This window comes from Aptenodytes patagonicus, chromosome 5 (assembly GCF_965638725.1).
Source record: "Aptenodytes patagonicus chromosome 5, bAptPat1.pri.cur, whole genome shotgun sequence".
Taxonomy (NCBI): Eukaryota; Metazoa; Chordata; class Aves; order Sphenisciformes; family Spheniscidae; genus Aptenodytes; species Aptenodytes patagonicus.
In genome coordinates, this window is record NC_134953.1 from 57,879,337 (window position 1) to 57,900,565 (window position 21,229).

The 21,229-nt window shown below is 38.7% G+C and overlaps 1 protein-coding gene across 5 annotated transcripts in view; it reads right to left on the reverse strand.

Annotated features, from left to right (window-relative positions):
- LRRC7 (leucine rich repeat containing 7) overlaps window positions 1–21,229 on the reverse strand; it is a 190,520-nt gene that overhangs the window by 41,793 nt on the left and 127,498 nt on the right. For 4 of the 5 annotated variants that reach the window (XM_076339950.1, XM_076339954.1, XM_076339951.1 and 1 more), the window contains exons 11-15: window positions 18,447–18,576; window positions 17,924–18,039; window positions 7,653–7,722; window positions 5,535–5,634; window positions 4,668–4,792 (exon numbers count right to left, since the gene is read on the reverse strand). In XM_076339950.1, coding sequence (XP_076196065.1) covers window positions 4,668–4,792; window positions 5,535–5,634; window positions 7,653–7,722; window positions 17,924–18,039; window positions 18,447–18,576 — 541 coding nt within the window. Of the gene's footprint in view, window positions 1–4,667; window positions 4,793–5,534; window positions 5,635–7,652; window positions 7,723–12,293; window positions 12,360–17,923; window positions 18,040–18,446; window positions 18,577–21,229 lie in introns of those variants that run through there. The other variant, XM_076339952.1, reaches the window with a different exon arrangement.

A 21,229-nucleotide genomic window follows, 5' to 3' on the forward strand; every position in this document is an offset into this window, starting at 1 on the left:
AGAATCTGATCTACTGGGAGCTATTTGCTCTTTGAGATGTATAATGTACATACATGTGCTCAAGTGTATCTTACTCTTTTCTTATACAGAAAGTACAGGAAAATAGACTCAAACCACTACAGAAAAGTCACACTGAATAGTACTTTAACTGACAGACCTACGGATTTTCTAGAAAACTCCACATTTTAAGTTTATAATTTTTATCACTCGGAAGTAGAGAAACATTGTATTTCCCAAGTCCAAAGCAATCCTAATTTGAAGACAATTCTAGAAAATCTCAGGGTTGAGTGAAAGGGGAAGAGTGGCTGAGAAGGCTCATGGACAACATCGCCCCTCATCATCTGGCAAGACATTACACTATCAGCAAATTGCTCTGAGGAGACGGTGCAGCAAATGACCACGTCAGGAATGATCCAAGCTTGAAAGGCGACATACATGATGTTGACTTCTCCTTATACCTCCCCTACTGTGTTACAGACATATTTTGTCTGCTGAACATCACACCACATCATGAGAAGAGATGCTGAGGAAACTGAAGCATGCATCCAAACAAAGCACGACCTCAGCAAGGCTGCTTGGGCTGTGCAGAAAGTGTAGCTTGTAGGTCTGTCCCTTGAGCCTAGCCTGCGGCAGATGCTTCCCTCTCCTCCACAGAGCATCTCCTGCCCTCCCCACTCCATCCTTCATGCTGCAGACCTGCCCTATCTCCACCACCTGTGTGCAAGCTGTGAAAGATGGTTGTGGCTTAAGCACCAAGCTTGGGATTCACAAGGTGAACCAGAGAGCACACCCTGCAGAGCAGCAAGGCCACTCGAATGCACCTAACAGCCACCAAATGCAGTCAGCTGAAATGTAGAAGGTGCTGGCTGAGCCTGCCACTCTCTTTGGGCCCAAATTTGGGGTGGAAATGCAATAAAATTCTTCAGTGGAGTAAAATTACAGCTCCCAGTGCAAGCTGTGCACGTCAGGATAACTGCTCCCGATTATGAGGCTGTGAAATTTGAAATTACTCCACATGTACCATGTGGTAAGTATTTGGAATCATTTACCACAAAGAAGCTTTCACCTCATTGTGTACGTGAGGTAAGCAAAGGGAGCTTACTTTTAATAACTCACTATTATAGCTGTTGGATTTTAAATTCCTAATGAGTAGGAAAAATGTAATTTTGGATTCAAATGAATATGGTCTGCTGATAGGAATAGTTTAGAAGCAAAAGCATGATCGATTTGGAAAATAAAACTGTATGAAATACTAGCATACAATTCTGAACCACAATAGAATAAACATTACGGATAATAGATTCTGACATGACTTTAACATAAAACGTTAAAATGTATGACTATGATGTCATATGTTAAGAATTTCAACAGAAAAAATAAATTAAGTCTGTAAAGCATTACTAAAGCTCTGGTTGATTTACGGTTGAAAGAAATCGTATTTAGATGTGGCCTAATTAGGCAATTCCTTTTTCACAAAATTCAGACCATGATTTAAGTGTGAGGTCTGCAGACAAACATAGCTAAAAGTCAAGTTATAGAGCAATTCCTCACTAAGTACTACTCAAGGAAAAATTAACCGAAAGACTTTCATGAGATAGACAAGTCATAGACAGGTATTTCAGCAAGAGTTTCATATCACTGTGAGTATTAATATTAAACAGTAAAAATACTGGCAGCTGTGGTAGGTGATATCCACTAGAATGCAGATATTTTCATCACTGATTTAGACTTATCATTACTGAGGAAATCTGTACTCCCTGTCAATACAATTCTTGTATGTTTAATTCTACATGAAAAGTAGCATGACCCTGAAAAGAGAATTTTTGAAGTTCAAAATTTTTGATGGAAGAAGTTATTGAACAATTTCAACTACCAAATCTATTTTAACATATAGTTGGCTGAGAGTTCAGTTTTAACTATGAAAGATAAAAAGTGAAAACTATGTATGCTTTTATAAAATGCTACCAATGTTTGTGGTTAATGCCTATTGATAATTTAAGTTAACCTTCAAATTCATCCCATAAAGGTCTGGTGAAACTGCTAAAAACATACATGTTAAATCCTCCCTAAGGCCTGTTGCAACACATGGATGGAGTGACACACACTAAGTTCTTAAAAGATTCCAGCAACTAGCTTTTAGTTCATGTGCATGCATCTAAACACAGGCTGGTGAACAGTTCAGTCAAATAGCTCTTTACAACACTTTTATGGTCATTCATATATAGAGATGAATTGGCACTACTGGGAAAGAGCACAGACATACCAGAAGGATGCAAACAAGCATTTCTACCTTATTAATAGTAATTGACTTTCAGCTCATTTTTTTCATGGCTTGGGCGAAAAGGCTGTTTTCCATGATAGGGAAAAAAACCCACACACACCTTCAGTGGAAAATCTTTTCCTTTCACAGCCTGGCAAGATTTCCCAGGTTTGAACAGTATTACTTCTCTACCTTCAGTTTTTACAAACTACAGGTATTCATGGGTATCTGGTGTACACACAGTGAGACACGAGAGATGCTCTCTTCAAGGTACACAGATGGGAGGAAATATTTTATCAGCTCCTAGCTCCCTGCTTAGCTTTTCATTTAATAATTCTTCTCTATATAAGCAATAACTATAGCATCAGCTGCAAAATTTAGTGTTTTGGTCTGATGAGCAGACGTTAGGATCATTATGGAGGAGAGGAACATTGGATTGTATATGGGAATAGAGGAATCTCATGCAGAAACAGACTCATGTACTACAACATTGGTTTATACCCACTCTCTATGGATGAGAGGGAGAACAGGTAAGAACGAACTCCAGGAAATATATTTTAGTGTTGGACTCTTCCACAACTAAGGAGCAGTGATACAAAGGATAAAGACTGTCTTGACCTTTGGATGGCCAAGCCAAAACATTACGGAGAGGTGCAGCCCTGTGGGACATGGATGACCCACATGGTACAAACCACTCCTTCCGCTGGCAGCATGACTGGCCGCAGGCTGCCCTTCTCATGTCCTGCTGCGACTGGGCTGAGACTGCAGCTGATGGATGCACACCTCTGGGAATGCAAACTCTGCTCCGCAGACCACAACTTTGGCAGCAGCTGCCAGGGATGAGCAAACAGCCCAGGTAAGAAGCACTGCAACCAGAGCATCCATTGCATCCTGAACAGCTCTGGTGCGGCACGCCTGGGCCTGGGATCACACCACACAGAGACATCTGCTCACAGCATGGGCACAGGCCAGCTATTTTTGTTAAGTGCTGTTTCTAGGAAACCTGAAAATGTGGTACTGTGTCTCAGCTGCGTTTGCCTCCCCGTTTTCCATACAGCAGATGGCAGCATTTGAACTGAAGTACAGGAATAGCATTCAGTGGATGCAGGATTTATTTTTTCTACAAGAACAGTTTACTCAAAGGAAACATTTGTTTCAGTCATTCATAGTGTTCTGAAATATATTAAAACCAAAATGGCTATCTAAGTGATATAATTCATATATTACATTTCAATATTTAAAATAATGCTTGCAAGTAACAATACAATTAAATTCTATGATCTTAGAAATTAGTATCTATTTCTCTGTTCATATTTCAATTGTTTTGCACATTTGGACAGCCATATTACCTACAGTTAAAATTCTGATAAGAAGTGGTGGAACAATATAAAAGTCTCCCAGATGCTCTGTTTTCCATATATGACTTATAAATCTGCAGTTCATCTGGGGTAAAATTTCAGTTTAATCTATTTATTGTGAGGCAAAGGTTGCTTTTTGACTTCATTTTCTGTTTTACTAAAGCAGCAGAGTCCATTATCTCTGGTTACAAGAGTTAGATGAAAATTTCTAATTGGGAAAAATATTAAAAGACAAATCCAAAATTTCCAAGATCTAAATGGATTGTTAAATAGCTATTAATAATGGTATTGTTAATTTTAAAATTAAAATATGATTTAAATCTCCTCATATTATTTTTGTCTCTGGCAATACATTTTACGTTGGGTATCCTACTGCAGTTAAAAATTTGCAATGTTTAAGTGTTTGATCTGGGGTAGTTCCTTTATATTATTCAAGAAATAGAAATTTTCATGCCATGTAAACGTAGATGGTCCTGACAATATCCTTCTAACAATGTAACTGATTAAGGGCTCAATTGAAAACTCTGGAATTATATTAATTTCAGATAAATGGGGGAGGATATTCATGTTTTGATCTTCATTTTTGGTAGGTTACAAAATTGATGTAACCACATTCCTGTGTAACTCCATGAAGTTGCAAAGCTCTCGTCAACTTCCACTTTGAGAGGAATATGGAATCCCCTATGTGATCTAAATATTTCTAAAGAACTAGGTGGTTGGACATTAATCCTAAGTCTCCCAACATTTTGTGTTAATTTTGTCTTCATGATAAAACACCTGTCACAGTAGGAACCTGACATTAGGGTTATGGGCCTGAACTGACTTATGAAATCAAAGTTTTGCTGGCTAGACAACAATAGCAAAAGCAGAAATTGGTAATGTGTACTTCAGGGAGAACAGATACGTTATTCTTCCTCAACTGCTGTACTTGAAACATGATGACAAGTATTTTCTGGGTATTTAGAACACAAAAATAGTTCAACTCAAGATTTGTAAATTGGACCCTGTCCATAATATGTGAATACCAGAATAAATTAAATAGAACTTACCTTAACTTTCCCTGCATTTTCCTCCTCTTCCTTTTTTTCTTCAAATTCAAAGGCAACAGTCATACGTTGCTGTCTCTGCTCCTCCCATAAAGTAGGGTTAAAACTATCACTGTCTGACTGGAAATCTACAGTTAAATTGCAAACAGCAATGCACAAGAACAAGTAATTAGTGCACCCAACAGAAGATTGGAAATTATCTAGAAAGATAAGTTCGTAGTTGATCCTGTAATCTTGGGTTATTGTTTTAAAACTGTTGAGGGGGGCAGTGAGAGTAGTAACTGACAAACCATTACAAACAGAGTTTAATATTAAAACTGAAATTAGAGTGATGGGAAGCAACAGGGTTTCAGGGCAGATCTGGAGCTGAGGGCAAACTCTCTAACTTAACGTAGGTATGTCAGGAGCCAAACCCTCAATTCTGCCAGGCTCAGAGCTCTGAACCCCCCATGTCTAGGAGCTGGCCCACTCCCCCAGCTCCCTCAGACGGGTCCAGTGTCTCTGCAGGTTGAGCTGGCTCTGGCCAACAGCCTGTCAGCACGGCAGCAAGGCATATCCTAGAATTTCTGTCCCATGCACACTCAATTCCCAGGTTCACATTGTTTATACAAGGCCATTCTTCTGAAAATAAAAAAGTGTTTAAGAAAACGTAAATCTGATGGCCTGAGAATAATGGATTTGCAAACAGGATTCCTTTGTGTATGACAAAATACAGACTGTTATGTGTGCACCACTGGCTTTATGTGTCAGAAGAGACACACACACAGAACCATGTCTGAAACCCCTTTCTCTCCCTCCCTCTGTTTTTTTCTCCACTATCTGAACAAGCACTGTTCCTGCATTTGTAGGAATTGCTGATGGTGTTTTTACCTTCATCACTGCGGGGTTGCTGGGGAAACATGTAGTTAGTCAGTACTCGCTGCTTTGTTTCTGGGTGAGCCTCAGTTTGCAGTGGAATGAGAGCCTTGGACTGTACAGGAAAGGCAAAACAAAGAGCTGTTAACTCAGAGCATGTGTGTTAACTGAGATGGGATTTTAGCATTTGATAAAGAGAAAATACAAGATTAACTAAAATTCTATGTGAAAATAAACTTCTCTATGGACTAAAACAAGTATTAATCTGGTGGAAATGCCTCCTCTCCCATTCCTCACTTCTGTAATTCCTGTAATTCCTGCGGGGATCAACAGAAGAACACTAAATATCAGAAATACTGACTGCATGTTCAGAGTCATACCAGTGAGGAAGCTAAAGGATCAGCAGAACAGAGCTGCAATTACACAGTTAAAACAACCACATTATGGCTGTGATCTACGTTAAGCTAGGGCTAACGAGAAGTAAATTCACGATAGTTATTAGTTCATCTGAGGGTAAACCTGGTGCAAGATACTGGAGAATTTACATGGAGGTCCTCTGAATATTCAGATGTTACTGTTGCGTTTTACTTCAACTGATTATTTTTTATTATTGCTTTGCTCTAATGTAGCATCTAGGAGTGACTGTCATAGTTCATAGAATAGAAATTGATCTATGCTATACTGTAGAAAAGTCAAAATGCTGAAAAAATATTGTATATTTAAAAGGAAGTGTATGTTCTGTGGCTGGGCTGAGGAGTCATGCAATGTTATATTTTTAATGGAAATTAGAGTGAAAAAAATGAGACTCCTAATTTAACACATTAAAATTTACTCATCATTTTCTATTATCCCTCCCACTTTGTCTCCCCTCCCTTCAGCTTTAAAATTTTTTGCTTAGCTGTAAAAGTAAAAAGTACAGGAGCAGTGCAATAAGCATGTACCAGTGTAAGTCTATTGACTGCACTGCATTTGGCTTTGCTATGATTTGAGGGCACAGCTGAATGGTATGCACTGGCCAGGAGTCAGCAGGAATTCCATCTGACATCTTGACAAAGAAATGACTCCGTCTGCTGGGCTGTGCCCCGTGGACAGGCACGGGCTCTGCTCTGAGCGTTCTGCAACCAGCAGTGCTCAGCACAGGCATATGCACACGATCTCCTGCAAACAGGCAGCCGCAGGACCTGAGTCCCTGTGGCTTTTTCATATGGATAAAAGGATGGATTAATTTCCAGTAGCGTGATAACTGGCCCCTGAAGAATTATCCTCATCAACTTCAGTTAAAGAGGTATAATAGCTGACCATGGGCATTATTGCAAAGTGAAAAAGATGAGATTATGAGAATTTATTGAGATGATTAAAACCTGTTAGGTATGTTGAACATTTCTAACATTGTACAAATTGAGTTTTTCTCCTAATTTAACTTGGAGTTACATTATGGAAGTGCAAAATTACTCTAGCCACCAATCCTGGAAAGGATCAAGACTTATTTTAGTGCTCAGATGCTGGCTGAACTGTTGCATTTCTCAGTGTTCATGTTACACAATTTGTTTTAAAATGGAATCCTAAAGAATATATAGTAGTGAAACCAAACCCCTTGGAACAAAGAAAGGCATACTTAAATTCAAAAGGAACTTAAATGAGAGTTTTCTCCAAAAGAAGACTAAGAGTTCTTGTGCATCTTTTACATGTTTAAACTCCCACTGACCTTAATGGAGTTTAAAATATGCAGGAATGGAAGCACGGACAGGAAAAGGGAAAAGGAAGACGACAAGAATAGAGGCATAGATGGAGTAAAGGATGGGACAAACTAATAACAAGTTTGATAACAAAGTCTTACCTCTTGAATTTCTATTCACAAAACATTCTCTTGATGCTTTTGGCCTTTATTTACTACTTTTGTAAGGATATAGAAGCTTAGCTAGATGCAAGTAATAAATGCTGCAAAGGTGATCTTTCCAAGTTAATAAATGACAGCCAGAAGAATCTATAGCTTGGTATGAAAGTATAAAGCTGGACTGGGAGCAAACACTTCTAAAATTCTACTACAATCATGTATTAAATTATAGGTTTCATTTACGGCCCTTGCTAAGATCCCTAGTTACTAAAGAAAATATGAATATTGAAAGTCATTACCTGGTTGTCAGAAAGCCACAAAGCTGCAAGTTCTTTAAGTTTAGTAAAAGTGAATGGCAAATTCTTCAGTCTGTAAATGATAATATTGGAACAACATGAATCCTTCATTTTCACAGTAGTTTCTTTTAAATATTTGTATATAGCATGTTTATCTTGATCATACTGAAATTGCTATAATTTCATATCTTTATTTTCTCTCACTTTTTACTAAAATATAATATTTTATTAAGGACATTCCACATTAAGAGTGACATTTGGAATCTAAAACTACTGACACCATACCCTAAAGGTACTAAGGAGATACCAATATTTTGCCTAGGCTATAATGTAACCAAAGTTACAGCTTGTAACACAGAAAACAGAAAAAATCTTGGTCCCAGGGAGACTTATAGGAAAGACCTAACAGTTTTCAGTGTAGCTAACAGAAATCCTTTTATTGGACACAAGTTTTGGAACAGAAATACTCTAAGATTATTGAAAATTCATTTTTGCAGAAATGCAAGGAAAAAGCTTAAGATAATATAAATATTCATAGTGAACCTAAATGACAAAATTAAATGAAACAGTAACAAAATTAGCATTTTAATTATACACGTAAACACATTTCCTAAAAGTGATCTGAATGTGGGAATGGGGAAATGATGACTAGATACTTGTGGAAACTTCATTCATGTTTTTCCCACTAACTAGTTCTGAACATATTATTTTTACTTTTCAGTCTGTACCAACATGAGAGGGCTGTCCTAACCACATGCTGATATTCTCACATCTTTGTGTTACAGAAGGTTAAGGAGCTGGAGGACTGTAGGAAGAAATGGACCAACCAAAGGACTGTCTACAAAGACAAAAGCTAAATGTGATTTAACAAAAAGAAAAGAGGAAAAGCCCTTTTCTGAGATAGTCAGACAATCCCATACTGTGGAAAGAAGGGCTTTTGCAGATACGTTCACTCACACCTCAGATAAAGACAGGCAATCCCCTGTCAGGTACTCCACCTGCATGGTACCATCAGGAGAATCCTTTAACCCTCGACCAGCAAATAACCAACAATACTCCTACAGTCTTCTTCATACTAAAAATCTATCTGTCTTTCTGGGAGATAGGCACCTCACAAGGTTTTGTACCATTGCCTCTATGCAGCGCTTTGAAGTGTATCCATTACGGAATTACTTCAGATGTATTTTTGCCACAAAGTCATTACCATCAAAAATCATGTTATTTCAGAAAGCAGTGTGTACTTACTGCAAGTAACGCATTTTAAAGATTTTAATAAGAATACCTTATACTAAAAATGACTTATCTATAAAAGTGAAATAAATTGACATGAAAGTATACACATACATAATGTGCTATGACATAATCTCCAATTAAATACCTGTATAGACTAGAGCAGTTTTACATGTGTGTGCATGTTTAAACCTAGAATTAATGCCATAAGAAAGTAAGGAGTACCTAAACTACCTGAAATTTAGTTTTCATTCCTGTCTTACCATAAAATGAATACTGCAGTGCGGAATAGTGCAGTATGTGACATTCTTTATAAATTCAGGTTACAAGTTTAAGCTTTAATAGTTAACATAAAGATTCTTAAATAGAGTTTATCCAGATGTTTTATTCAGAGCTTTTTTCCTGTATAAAAAGAGAAGAACATTTGCTTTTCAAGTGATACCTTTATTTCTTTACACTTTAGGATTCAGTACCTGTAAGGTTAAGTTTCAAAACTATACAGAAACCTTTGTCTGCAGAGGGTTACTGGTGATGTTTCCAATGCACTCAAGTTGAGAAGTGTATATCAAAGGGAGAAGCAAAATTGGTAAGCATGCTTCAGAAATTATGTGTGGAAAGGGGATCTCCAAGCTGGTTTTCCATTTCCATATTCAAACAAAACACAGAATTCCTTATTTTTAATTCTTCTTTGCCAATAAGCCTGGATACCTGTTTTTAAACATCTGAAAAGGTCCGATTTTAAGGAGTCTTTAAAAGAAAAAATCTCAAATTAGAGATCAAAGAATGGAGGCACCCAAAATCATTACTGTTTTTTGAAAATTTTCAACCAAGATAAGCCTCAGCCTCTTTTTCTAATTGCAATTTGTTTTTGCAAGTTTAAGACTGCTTTTTAAATTGTGTACTGTAGGAACATTTCTCCTTCCTCTGCACTAACAACGCACATGCAAACACTCTGACTTTCATGAACAACTGAATTACCAAGTGACTTTGCATTATACCCACTTTCAAAACAAGGCCCATGATAATTGTCACTTACACTGTATTAATTTAACCATGAAAGGTAAATACATAAATGTTTTTCTAGCTTCATCAGTCAAAATAAGGGTATACTACACCTGCAAAGGATCTCAAATATTAGTTATGCATGGATGTATATTGATTACTTTCTACAAACTATAGGCCAGATCCTATTTGCTATAAATCAGCATAACTCTGAGAACTCACTCACATCATCCTCAGTAAAGGATTTGGCCTCCTCTGAAGAGAAAACTGTTCATCAGTAATTGAAAAAAGTGATTAATCTGCACTGCTTCCATTGATCTAATACAGGACTGCAATCAGATATCAGTACAAAGAAATGTAAAGTTTATGGCTGTGCTATTCAACAGAGAGCTTTTCTTTTATGCTTAAATGCTGAAACTTCTCACTAGACAGTCTGGAAAATTACATACATAATTGTTTTTATAAATCTAAGGAAAAATGTATTCACAATACTAGATGAAACTTTAATTGTTGCATAGATAGTTAATTAAGAAGATGGCCAAATTAAATTAACTTACAATTCAAAGGCAAACTATGCTGTACCAAAAAGACTTATTCTTACTATGGATGGTATTTTACTCAGCCTGAATAAATAACCTTTGCATGAGGCCATTTCTCTACTGGAAGGTGCTGTTTGACTGTTTCAGAGCAACTGTAGCCCAGCAGTCAGGATTGGGAATAGGACTAACAGAAATATAGCCATAGACCTTGCACCCATTCCTTCAGGCATCAGCTGAATGGCATCCAGAGACATGAAGTCTGTGGGAAAACAGTATCTCTGAATCTTCAGACCAATTACACTAGTTCTAACACTTGGCAGCCACCCGCTGTGCACGCTTTCTTGAATGAGCAACAGTTTCATTCCTGTGCAATTTTTTAATCACTAATAACTTCAGTTTGCAATCTCTTAAACTGATTTGTAAAACCAGCTGAAAATGCGACAGCCAAATTAAAGAAATCTCTTAGTGCTATAGAGATTATCTATATTCATATTAATTAGGTTAAATTACAGGTAAAATCATTGGTAAATGTAAAAGTTTGAAAATTATTAATAAAAATTTTTCTTTTAAGGTAAATCCTGAAGCATCAACTGATTTTTCAGGAAAACAACCATCTGCAGTAATAGCTTGGAAAAGCATGAAATGCATATGTTCTTTTTCTAGTGTTTAATTTTCATATTTTCTTATGAGAAATTTCCCCTGAAGTTCCTCAGGTGAATAAAAACAAACTAAACCAAAACCAGCACACTTTTTGAAATGACACCCCTAAACGTTAAACCGTTGTACCATTTGACTTCACAACCTCAAAGAAGCTACATGTCAGTGCGTTACACCATTCTGGAATGAGGACTTTAGAATAATTCCTTCCATTATTAATCCTAGATAACATCTTTTGCATAATTTGTTAAGTTCTTAAGGGCTAAATACTTTAAGAGTAAGCTAATGAATATATTTATGGAACACAAGAAAAGCAAAGAAAATGTCACTGATACTCTTTAAACATAAAAAATATCAAATGTCGATATTTGAGGGGTCTTATGGGGCGAAAGTAGTCTTTGCTTTTACTGTAAGCCTACTGACAGACATAATTTTAACTTTTCTTTCTTGATAATAATTGTTTTTCTCATAGTTTTCTAAAGTAACCCACTACCTATTTGTACCTGGTACTAAATTTTGTTTTTGTTATGCCCTGAGTAAGCAAGCTCAGAGTATGGGAAGAGTTTCCACTGATTATTAGTTTGAGTAATACAACATACGAAGAGCTTACCAAACACCTGGGGGAATACTTTCTAGATTCATCGATGCATATATTATATTTCGGTGACATTCAGAAAGAATTTTCAAATAATAACCCAAACATGAAAAATTCATGTCAAAACATGTTGAAAGTTAATCATAACAAGCAGCATTACCAGTCAGTTGGTCAAGCCCAGAGATAGTTGCTATATGTGACAGTTCTCCAAGGTAACTCTCAGCAAATTGATAATAATAGGGTTTTCAGAGTGTGAAAGTTTAAAAGAACATGATTCACATTAACCCATCAACATACTGTTCACAAAACCACTTGTGGATATACATAGCCAGAAGTAATTACCTCTTTGGCAATGAGGAATATTGTATAATTAAATAACTAAACAGAAAAAGAAAAGTTACACCAGGGAACAGTCTTTTTTTTTAATGGATCATGTAATCTTAGGACCTTTTTTCATCTAACTTCTGTGGGTGAGATTCAGAGCAGTATTTGAGCTCTGACCCCAGGACAGAAGCAGAAGCAGTGCAAATACAAAAAGGTGATGATTCTTTCAGCTCTTCTTTAAGAACAATCTAAAACTAAAAGAAAGGTTACTTACCAGTAACCGATGCTCTTTGAGAAGTGTAGCCCAAATGTACATTCTAACAATTCTACCTCTCAATCACAGGACTCATACCTGGAAGGACTCTGAGGAGAGAGGAGAAGCAGATGGAAGACAAATGTATATGTGGACTACACATTGTGAAGAACACCGGTTACTGGTAAGACATCTTTTTTTCTTTGAATGAATCCCATGTGCACTCTTAACAGTGAATGAATCCAAGCAGCTACCCCCAATGATTCATTGCATGGTGGAGGTCTCGATATCTTTCATGCAAGTAGTAATTGCACAACTACTTTATCAAATGCTGCATTGGTTCTTGAAGCACTGGAGACAGTGTTATGCCTGGCAAAGACAAGGATGAATCTCCAGGTAGCTGCATTGCAAGCATCTGGAACCAAAACTTTCCTGACTGCAGAGGGTGAAGCCACCTAAGCTCTAGTCAGATGCACACTAGCCCTCATTAGACTCCACCTTTGCAATCTTATAGCAAGTCAGGATTCAACCCATCATTGCCTTTTACTGTGTAGAGACAACCGAATACTGCATTTCCCAGGGATGAAGAACCTGTAACAGGGTTGAAATGGTTTGGATCTGTAAAGATAAAAGGAGAGAGGACTCCCAACTATGGAGATGAGAAGTATATAGTCTTAGAGTGTATGGCATGGGAAAGAAAAGCTGGAGTCTAATTCCCTGGTTAAAATGGAATTCTAACATGAATATTTGAATACAGTCCTGGACCTAAACCAACTTCTGGTCAATTAAGATCAGCAAGGTCCATCTTACAGCGATGGGGGCCTTCAGAAGACATGGAATAAGAGCAAAAGCCTGTAGTAGCTGAAACCATAGTTTTAAAAATGCACTAGAGAGTGACTCCAAACACCGACCCACCTTTGAGCAAAATGTGTCAACTCACAAAAATTTGAGATTCCTGTTAGCCTGAGCGGCAAAGAGGTCTATGACAGGTTTGCCCCCTTCCTGAAAGACATCCAATCAGGATTTTAGACCAAATCTCCCAAAATGTTTCTGACTTGCATACCCAGACAAGCTCCAGATAATGCAAAGAGGGAGAGTTCCTCTTTTCATCTTTACATGCTACATCACAGTTGTTCATCACTCCATGTGTGCATGACCATTCAGAGAGTAGACTGCAAATTTTCCATGCACTCTGGCAAGGCAAGTTCAAAGCCACCAATATCCTTGCACTCTACATGCCTTGAGCCAGAGCGCAGTCCCCATGCCATGAGGAACATGTCCAGAATGAACATTTTTAGTGGCAAAAGGGCGTCTCTCAATAAACACTTGAGTAGCCCAGCTACTAGCAGAGAAAATCACTGGGATAAAGGCAATGACATAAGAGGCTAACGGATACACAAGTGCACCATTTACAGTCACAGTTGTAGACGCTAGAGGTGAAATTTGGCACGTGACAAAGTAGAAGGAGATGACCCTGAGGTATCATTCACTGGGGTGAACCTGCAGTGGACAGATCCCAAATGGAAGACTGTGTTCCTTTTGTAAAACTATACATCCATGATAATCAGCATGGATTGACAGTCGTGGTGACAGAGTCTGTTCTCTCTGCAAGGAAAATAACATGCAAAGATGCATGAGCAACAGGACGCCTGCCAGAATGGACGTGAAATCCTCTCTGGTGTCAGGAGAGGAAGGTCATCAAGGACTGACCAGATAAATTCTGAAAGTATATGCGATCATATGCACAGTCCATCCCCATTTGTTATACAGGGAGTAACAGCTGCTCTTCAGAAGATTTGTGCAAAGGTTGGAGCTTTCATGCCAAACAGGCTGCATCAGCAGTGTTTGGTGTGAATGGGTCTGCCTTAGCAGCAGAGCCCACAGAGGCCAGGGCTCAGCAGGTCTCATAACAGGCTGACAGGGAAAAGGCGGACCCACATCCCAGGACCCAGGAGCCCATCACTGTAGGGTGAAGCGCATGCACTGACCCCTTGGCTCTAGAATCGCCTTTCTGCTTTGCTTGCGTGTCTGTGTGTCTTCTTCCAATGGCTCGAAAGGGTATCCAGGAAAAGAGCTGGTGTGCTTTACCTTCTCTGTCATATCTGAAGCAGGAAGAGTAGAGGGGCAAAACTGTTGTGGTAACATGGAAAGGTTCCTAGCAACAAGCAGAGCCCAAGTACACTCCTTATTAACATGTACATGTGGACTCATTCAAAGAAAGAATGGATATTGCCTTAATGTTAATATGAATGAGAAAATGGGAAAACAGAAAAGTAAAAAAAAAAGAATAAAAAAAATTTCAACATTAAGATGGTATCTGAACTTTGCCAAACTCTTTGGTGCCAAAATGTTGAAACTTTTTAGTTTCATTAAGGTGGGAAGTTCCATAACAAAAGCATTATCACAGTGTCTCAGCAGGGCAACATTTAACCTCAGACGGAATTGATATCAACAAAGGAGGAAAGATTTACTCCCCAAACCCCTCAAGAAAAGTACATGAGACAATTCAACCAGGTTTAAAGGTTGCAGGTCTACGGTCTGAGTCAGTTCCTATCTCTCCTAGTCCAGACTGTACTCTCCCACTAGTTCTCCAATGCTTACAACTCACTGTACAGTTTTTCAGGTGGACTTGAGAGAACAGCTTCGCACCCCAACAGGCAAAGGTTCCATTCTCCTGCCGTCCTCACACCTGCTTTGGTGCACAGCCACTGTTTACCTTTAGCTGGCTTTGGTGTTTGCCAGACTCCACGGTGAGCAAATGGACAGTGAGGAGTGGCATAAAATGAACACAACAAGAAGAACGATAGCTTCTTCCATTTTCAGTGAGATAAATCAGCTCAGTGACTTGTCCAGTGAGCCCTGAGCAAGCACAAGGGCAGATGCAGGGCTACCAGCCAGCACTGAAGGGGTAGTGGGAAGGACAGCAGCTGACACACTCCACCCCAGGGAACATCACATCATTGGGATGCTGGTCCCGTAATTACCTTCCTCCACAATAGAAATCCCAATTCTCTCTTATACTTGGGCAGCTGGGGAAAAAGGAAGGTGGGGCAGGATTACTGTTCTGGTGGCATCCAGCTGTCAGGTCAGCTTGGTCGGGAAACCTTGCCTGCTCTTACGACCTCCACTGCCTCCTCCCAACAGTGAGCCACTTCCTCCCTCTCTCACCCCAGCAATAGCACTCATAATCAGTAATTACACATGAAGTCATGTGCTTGAAATCAGCAACTGACCTGACTGAAAAGTAACTTGGCAAAAAAAAAAAAAAAAAAAAAGACTAGTTTTCTGCTTCCTCAACACAAACTCATGGCACAATTACAGGTTTGAAAAGAGGGCAAACAGAATGATCCAGCTCAGATTGGTTTAATGTATGAGGGAAGGCACCCTGCAGTTGCAGCTCCTTGGATTCCCAAGAGGCCCCAAACCAGCACTGTCCTGTTGCCTTCCCACTCCTATGCCCACTCTGTGCCTCCTCCTGTGTGTCACTACAGCTGGCTGTGCAACAACAGGATAGACCAGCCACTGGAAACGTCCATCTGAAAATTCACCATATTTCTGATAGGCTGTTTTCATCTGTATCACTTACGTACTCAAGATCACCATACGCCTAGAAAAAATCGCACTAAGACAGGACAGGGTATACAGATGCAGGAACAGTGAGGGGAAGCTGGACTGCCTTTGTTGGCAAGAATGCCAGTCTGAGGGAGTTTAAAGTGTTGCCTGAAATACAGTTTCAGACTCTAGCTGTACAGATAAAAGCACAAACGTAGACTGCTGGACAAGCTCGAGAAGTGGGCCTGTGTGAACCTCATGAGGTTGAACAAGGCCAAGTGCGAGGCCCTGCACCCGGGTCGGGACAACCCCCGGTATCAATACAGGCTGGGGGATGAAGGGATTGAGAGCAGCCCTGCCGAGAAGGACTTGGGGGTACTGGTGGATGAAAAGCTGGACATGAGCCAGCAACATGTGCTTGCAGCCCAGAAGGCCAATCGTATCCTGGGCTGCATCCAAAGAAGCGTGGCCAGCAGGTCGAGGGAGGTGATTCTGCCCCTCTACTCTGCTCTGGTGAGACCCCACCTGGAGTACTGCGTCCAGCTCTGGAGCCCTCAGCATAAGACAGACACGGACCTGTTGGAGCGGGTCCAGAGGAGGGCCACAAAAATGATCAGGGGAATGGAACAGCTCTCCTGTGAAGAAAGGCTGAGAGAGTTGGGGTTGTTCAGCCTAGAGAAGAGAAGGCTTCAGGAAGACCTTATTGCAGCCTATCAGTACTTAAAGGGGGCTTATAAAGAAGATGGTGGCAGACTTTTTAGCAGGGCCTGTTGCGACAGGACAAGGGGGAATGGCCTTAAATTAAAGGGGGGTAGATTTAGATTAGATATAAGGAAGAAATTTTTTAGGCTGAGGGTGGTGAAGCACTGGAACAGGCTCAGAGAGGTGGTGGATGCCCCATCCCTGGAAACCTTCAAGGTCAGGTTGGACGGGGCTCTGAGCAACCTGATTTAGTTGAAGATGTCCCTGCCCACGGCAGGGGGGTTGGACTAGATGACCTTTAAAGGTCCCTTCCAACCCAAACTATTCTATGATTCTATGATTCTATGACATACTGATGGGAGAGTACTCCCTGTCCCTGGGAAAGCACTGTAATCTGAAACCCGAAGTCAAGAGACAAGATTTGATTCTGGGACTTGGACAGTTTCAACACAAACTAGAGTTAAGTTTAACTTTACGTTCTGGTCTGGTCTGGATGACATAATGTATTTTATGATACACAATTGCAATGCGGAAAATCATCTAACAGAATAAAGCAAATAATTTTAAACAAATATATTACAGGGATTTCTACCCTTAATTCAACCTTAATTTCAACAATGAAACTGCTGACAGTAAATCAGACACAGATGTGGAAAGTCCTTCCTCTAATTTTTACTGAGTGTGGATGATAATTACTGGAAACAAAATGGTATTCACACACCATTTGTTGCATCACCGAGCAGACATGTATTTCTGTGGTTATACTGAAAATTAACATATTCTTGGAACATACATTTGTAGAAATTGCAAAAAGTCAGTCTTTTCTGATGCCTATGGCAGCACAGGATAGGTAGAAAGGTTCATTTTAAGCATTCGGTTTCTCAGAGGAATAGTCATGTGCATAAGAACAGAACAATCTGGTTTTTGACAAAACCTTTGCTCTGCTACAGGAAATAGAAAATTTTCTTTTGATTTCAGTGAGTCAGGACAACATGCTAGTGTGCTTGCCTTTAATGATTTCCTATATATCAGCTTATCACAATTTTTTAATCATTAAATATTACAAAGTTATACAATTTTAAAGCCAAATATCACACTTTCACATGGAAACACCAGGAGATAAAAGAAGTAAACAGGTTTTAATCTATTAAAACACACTGAGACCCAGATCTTGGCCCCATTCAAGTTTTTCTTTGGATGTCAGTGGAACGAAAACCAAACCATAAAGATTAAAAAAAACAAAATCAAGATTTTTTTCCTTATGGTTTAAATAGCTTAAATAAAGTAATTCTAAGTATAATTTTTACATTTTTAAATATATTTTATACAAATTTATTTTTACAAATACCTAAAAAGAATAGTTTACATTTTTTTTAAAATAAATTCTTATAATGGGTTATAAAAATTATGTGAACTATACCTGTTATCGCTCAAATTTAACACTCTCAGCTTCTGCATCTGACCAATTTCATCAGGAAGAAATTCTAGCTTGTTAGAGCGCAGAGACATCACTGTTACATTTTTACAGCTTCCAATCTATAGGAATGAAAAATGAAAGATGTTAGGATACCTACTTTGATAAAATTTATTATCACGAACTTTTTATGTCGGGAGGTGGCCAAATTGTGGTTTTTACTATAACTGACAAAAAGCAGAAAATACAGAATCTAAAGTCAGAAAATGAAGCCCTCACTTTGTCAGTAACATCAGGGAAATGCCTAGGGCTACTTGCACTACTCTTCTGAGTGATACTCTCACCTTTACATGAATTTACTAATTTACTGGTTTTACTGTTTTACTATTGAGTATGTAAGAAAGATTTGGGCTTCCACATCGTGCAGAAACAATTGGTTTAACAGGTATTTTGTCTGAGTAGGGACGAAATCTTGGGCCTACCACAAAACATTTCAATCTGTAATTTAAAAACAGAATCAGCTTCTCACTTCTCTGGGCAGTTCAGGAAGGAAATTCTCATCCACAGCCAATGTCCTTAGGTTATGAAGGTAGCCGATGGTAGAAGGCAAGGACTCCAACTCATTACAGCTGCAGTCAAATTCTTCTAATAAAGATAAACTGAAATTGTAAATACACTTGTTAGATGCTATGCAAGGAGTAGATAACAAAAATTAACAATCTAAAACCTTTGAAAGTTTTAAAGCATCATACTACTACATACATCATGCCCTGAAGAGGGAACCTTTATTGCAGATTTCCCTAGGAGAAGTCTATAATAATATGATTATAGGAACTATTAGGGACACTGTTAATCAATCTTATCCAGTAAGGCAGTTTAAGAAAGACCACTTAGTTTCCCCACATTATTATTCTTACTTTTTGTAATGAGGAAGTATTCAAGGTACTTCAAACAGTGATCAGGGCAATTCATACTAAGCTGAAGAATCAAACAAAAAAATTTATAATCTTAACATACAAAGACAGATAACAGGTAAAGAAATACCGCTGGTGAGAGCAAAGGGAAGGGAAGCAGAAATTGCCTCCAGGGTACATTCCAACTGATGCACTTGACATAATTTCTAATACAGATCAGTAGTGAAAAAGATGAACTTGGATCCAAACTCAGCAAATTAATCTCAGCCTGTCGTAGTCAGACACAGCTTTTGTAAAAGTGCTTATCTTTCACATGTTGAGAAAGCTGGCTAAAAAGTGATCTTTGAAAGGGTATGTTTGGCAAGGACTGAAACAAAGCAGACCAAAGTAAGTAATCTTCTGACACTCAAGTTCTCTCTTTAAAAAAAAATGAAATAACTTCCATTTTTGTCTTCTCCCTTTTCCTAGATTGTTGTATTCTGTCAAATTGTGAAAAGAAAGAGACCTGACCTTTCCTCCACATAGTCATGTTTTCAGGAAAGAGGATGAAACAGACACAGCTGACAGAAACTCCCCTGTTGAACTGAAGTCCAGGTTAGCCATAGCCCACAGTACCAGACAGCAGTATGTATAGAGAAAGCACAGCTTCCTAGTGCACGGAACTGGCATTCAGTATATTCCTGCATTTTATCATCCACGAAGAGGTTATGAAATGAGTTGGAGGTTTTGTACCGAGTCCTAAACGAAAGGAGCCCATATCGTAAAAGCCACCACCTCCTCTAACAGCAGCTGGCACCTATGCAGAATGAAAGCCAAGGAAACGCCAAGAGAGCTGACCCAATGCAGAGCTCTGACAGTCAGCACTTGAACCTCCCCACCCACCACTGCTCTGGTACGAAATGGGCTTCAGAGGCGTTTTTCTGCTCTTCAGGACTCTGTCCTAGCCAGTCACACAACCCTCAGGACTCTTTTGATTGTTTGCTTTTCCCTGAAGACAGCAGGTGGTATCAGGCAACACTTAAACATAAATCTTACTTTGGTGATTAAGAATCAACCATTTGACCTTTGCTAGTGCAAATAACACAAACAGGAATATATATGTAATACATGTTATACAGAGACATATATAAATATATACATATTACATATATATTATGCACATACACACACATATATAAAAATATTCTGAAGAAATATCTACTGAATCTCTTAAAAAATTAGGCTGGATATAAATATTCTTGAAATGAATGCTGTACTACACTGCTCATTCAGCTCACGGAATAAAAGTTTTGTGACCCATTACAAATGCCATCGCTCCCTGCTTCTGCTGCCCCTTTTTTGCTCCACAGATGCTACCTTTTTCTCTCAAGTGCTTTAATTAATTGTAAGGTTAAATGGCAACCAGTTATTTCTTCCTCAACATTTGTAATCTCTCTCTCTTCTGACGAAGGGACTAGGTGCCCAGAAGATTGTCTGGGTTTTTTCCAAATGTTTTGGTAGATCTGATAAAAAGTTTACCTCTGCTACAAACCTTGCTCCTTAGTATTTATATGAGTCACAGCTGCAGGACTGGACCTTGACTGTATGTCTAACTTACCTTTATTCCAGTTTCTTAATTAAAAAAAGGTCTTTCAGCCTTCAAATTTTATGAAACGTGAAACCAGAAATAGCTATTTCTAACATGGAATTCTCAGAACTTTCCTCTAATTGCTGTATTTCAGTAGACTGAAAAGCCAAAGTGAGTCATACAGTGATTAGTGAAAGATGCATGGAATATATCCAAAAGCTCTGCCAGGTTTGGTTATAGCTTTTCTTTAATACAAGCTTTGCATCCACCACAATTTATTTCAAACTAGATACAGAACAATTTCAGTAAAGGCAAAATTCAGTCATGTTTACCTACTTCATACAGAATATGCGCTTGACAGGGCGAAGTCCAACTGGAAAGCTTGTTAAATTGCAAGATGCACACATTCTTCATTTTACCGATGATAACACAACCAGAAAAGCTTGAAAATAGATAAGCTAATTGAGAACTACTATGTTTCCAATGGCAATTGGAAAATCTGATACTCTGAACTGTAACTGTGGAAGTTTCCCTGACAGTGAAGAATGACTTTATCAGACAATAGAATTTTATTTGAAAGGTATTGTCTGGCACAGACATTCTCAGCTTCTTTCCTTCCTGATGACATCAGCAGCAGACAAATGAAGATGGCCACAATAAAAACAACAAAGTCAGTGTGAAACTATATTTTATCTCTATAACAACCATGGTTAAAAAAATACGCACTTCAGAAAGTGCCTTTTCATTCATCATGGATTGTGCATGAAAGTAAGTTGACAATAACAGCTATAATTCCAACAATGCTAATTTAGCTAAAATACCATTAACGTC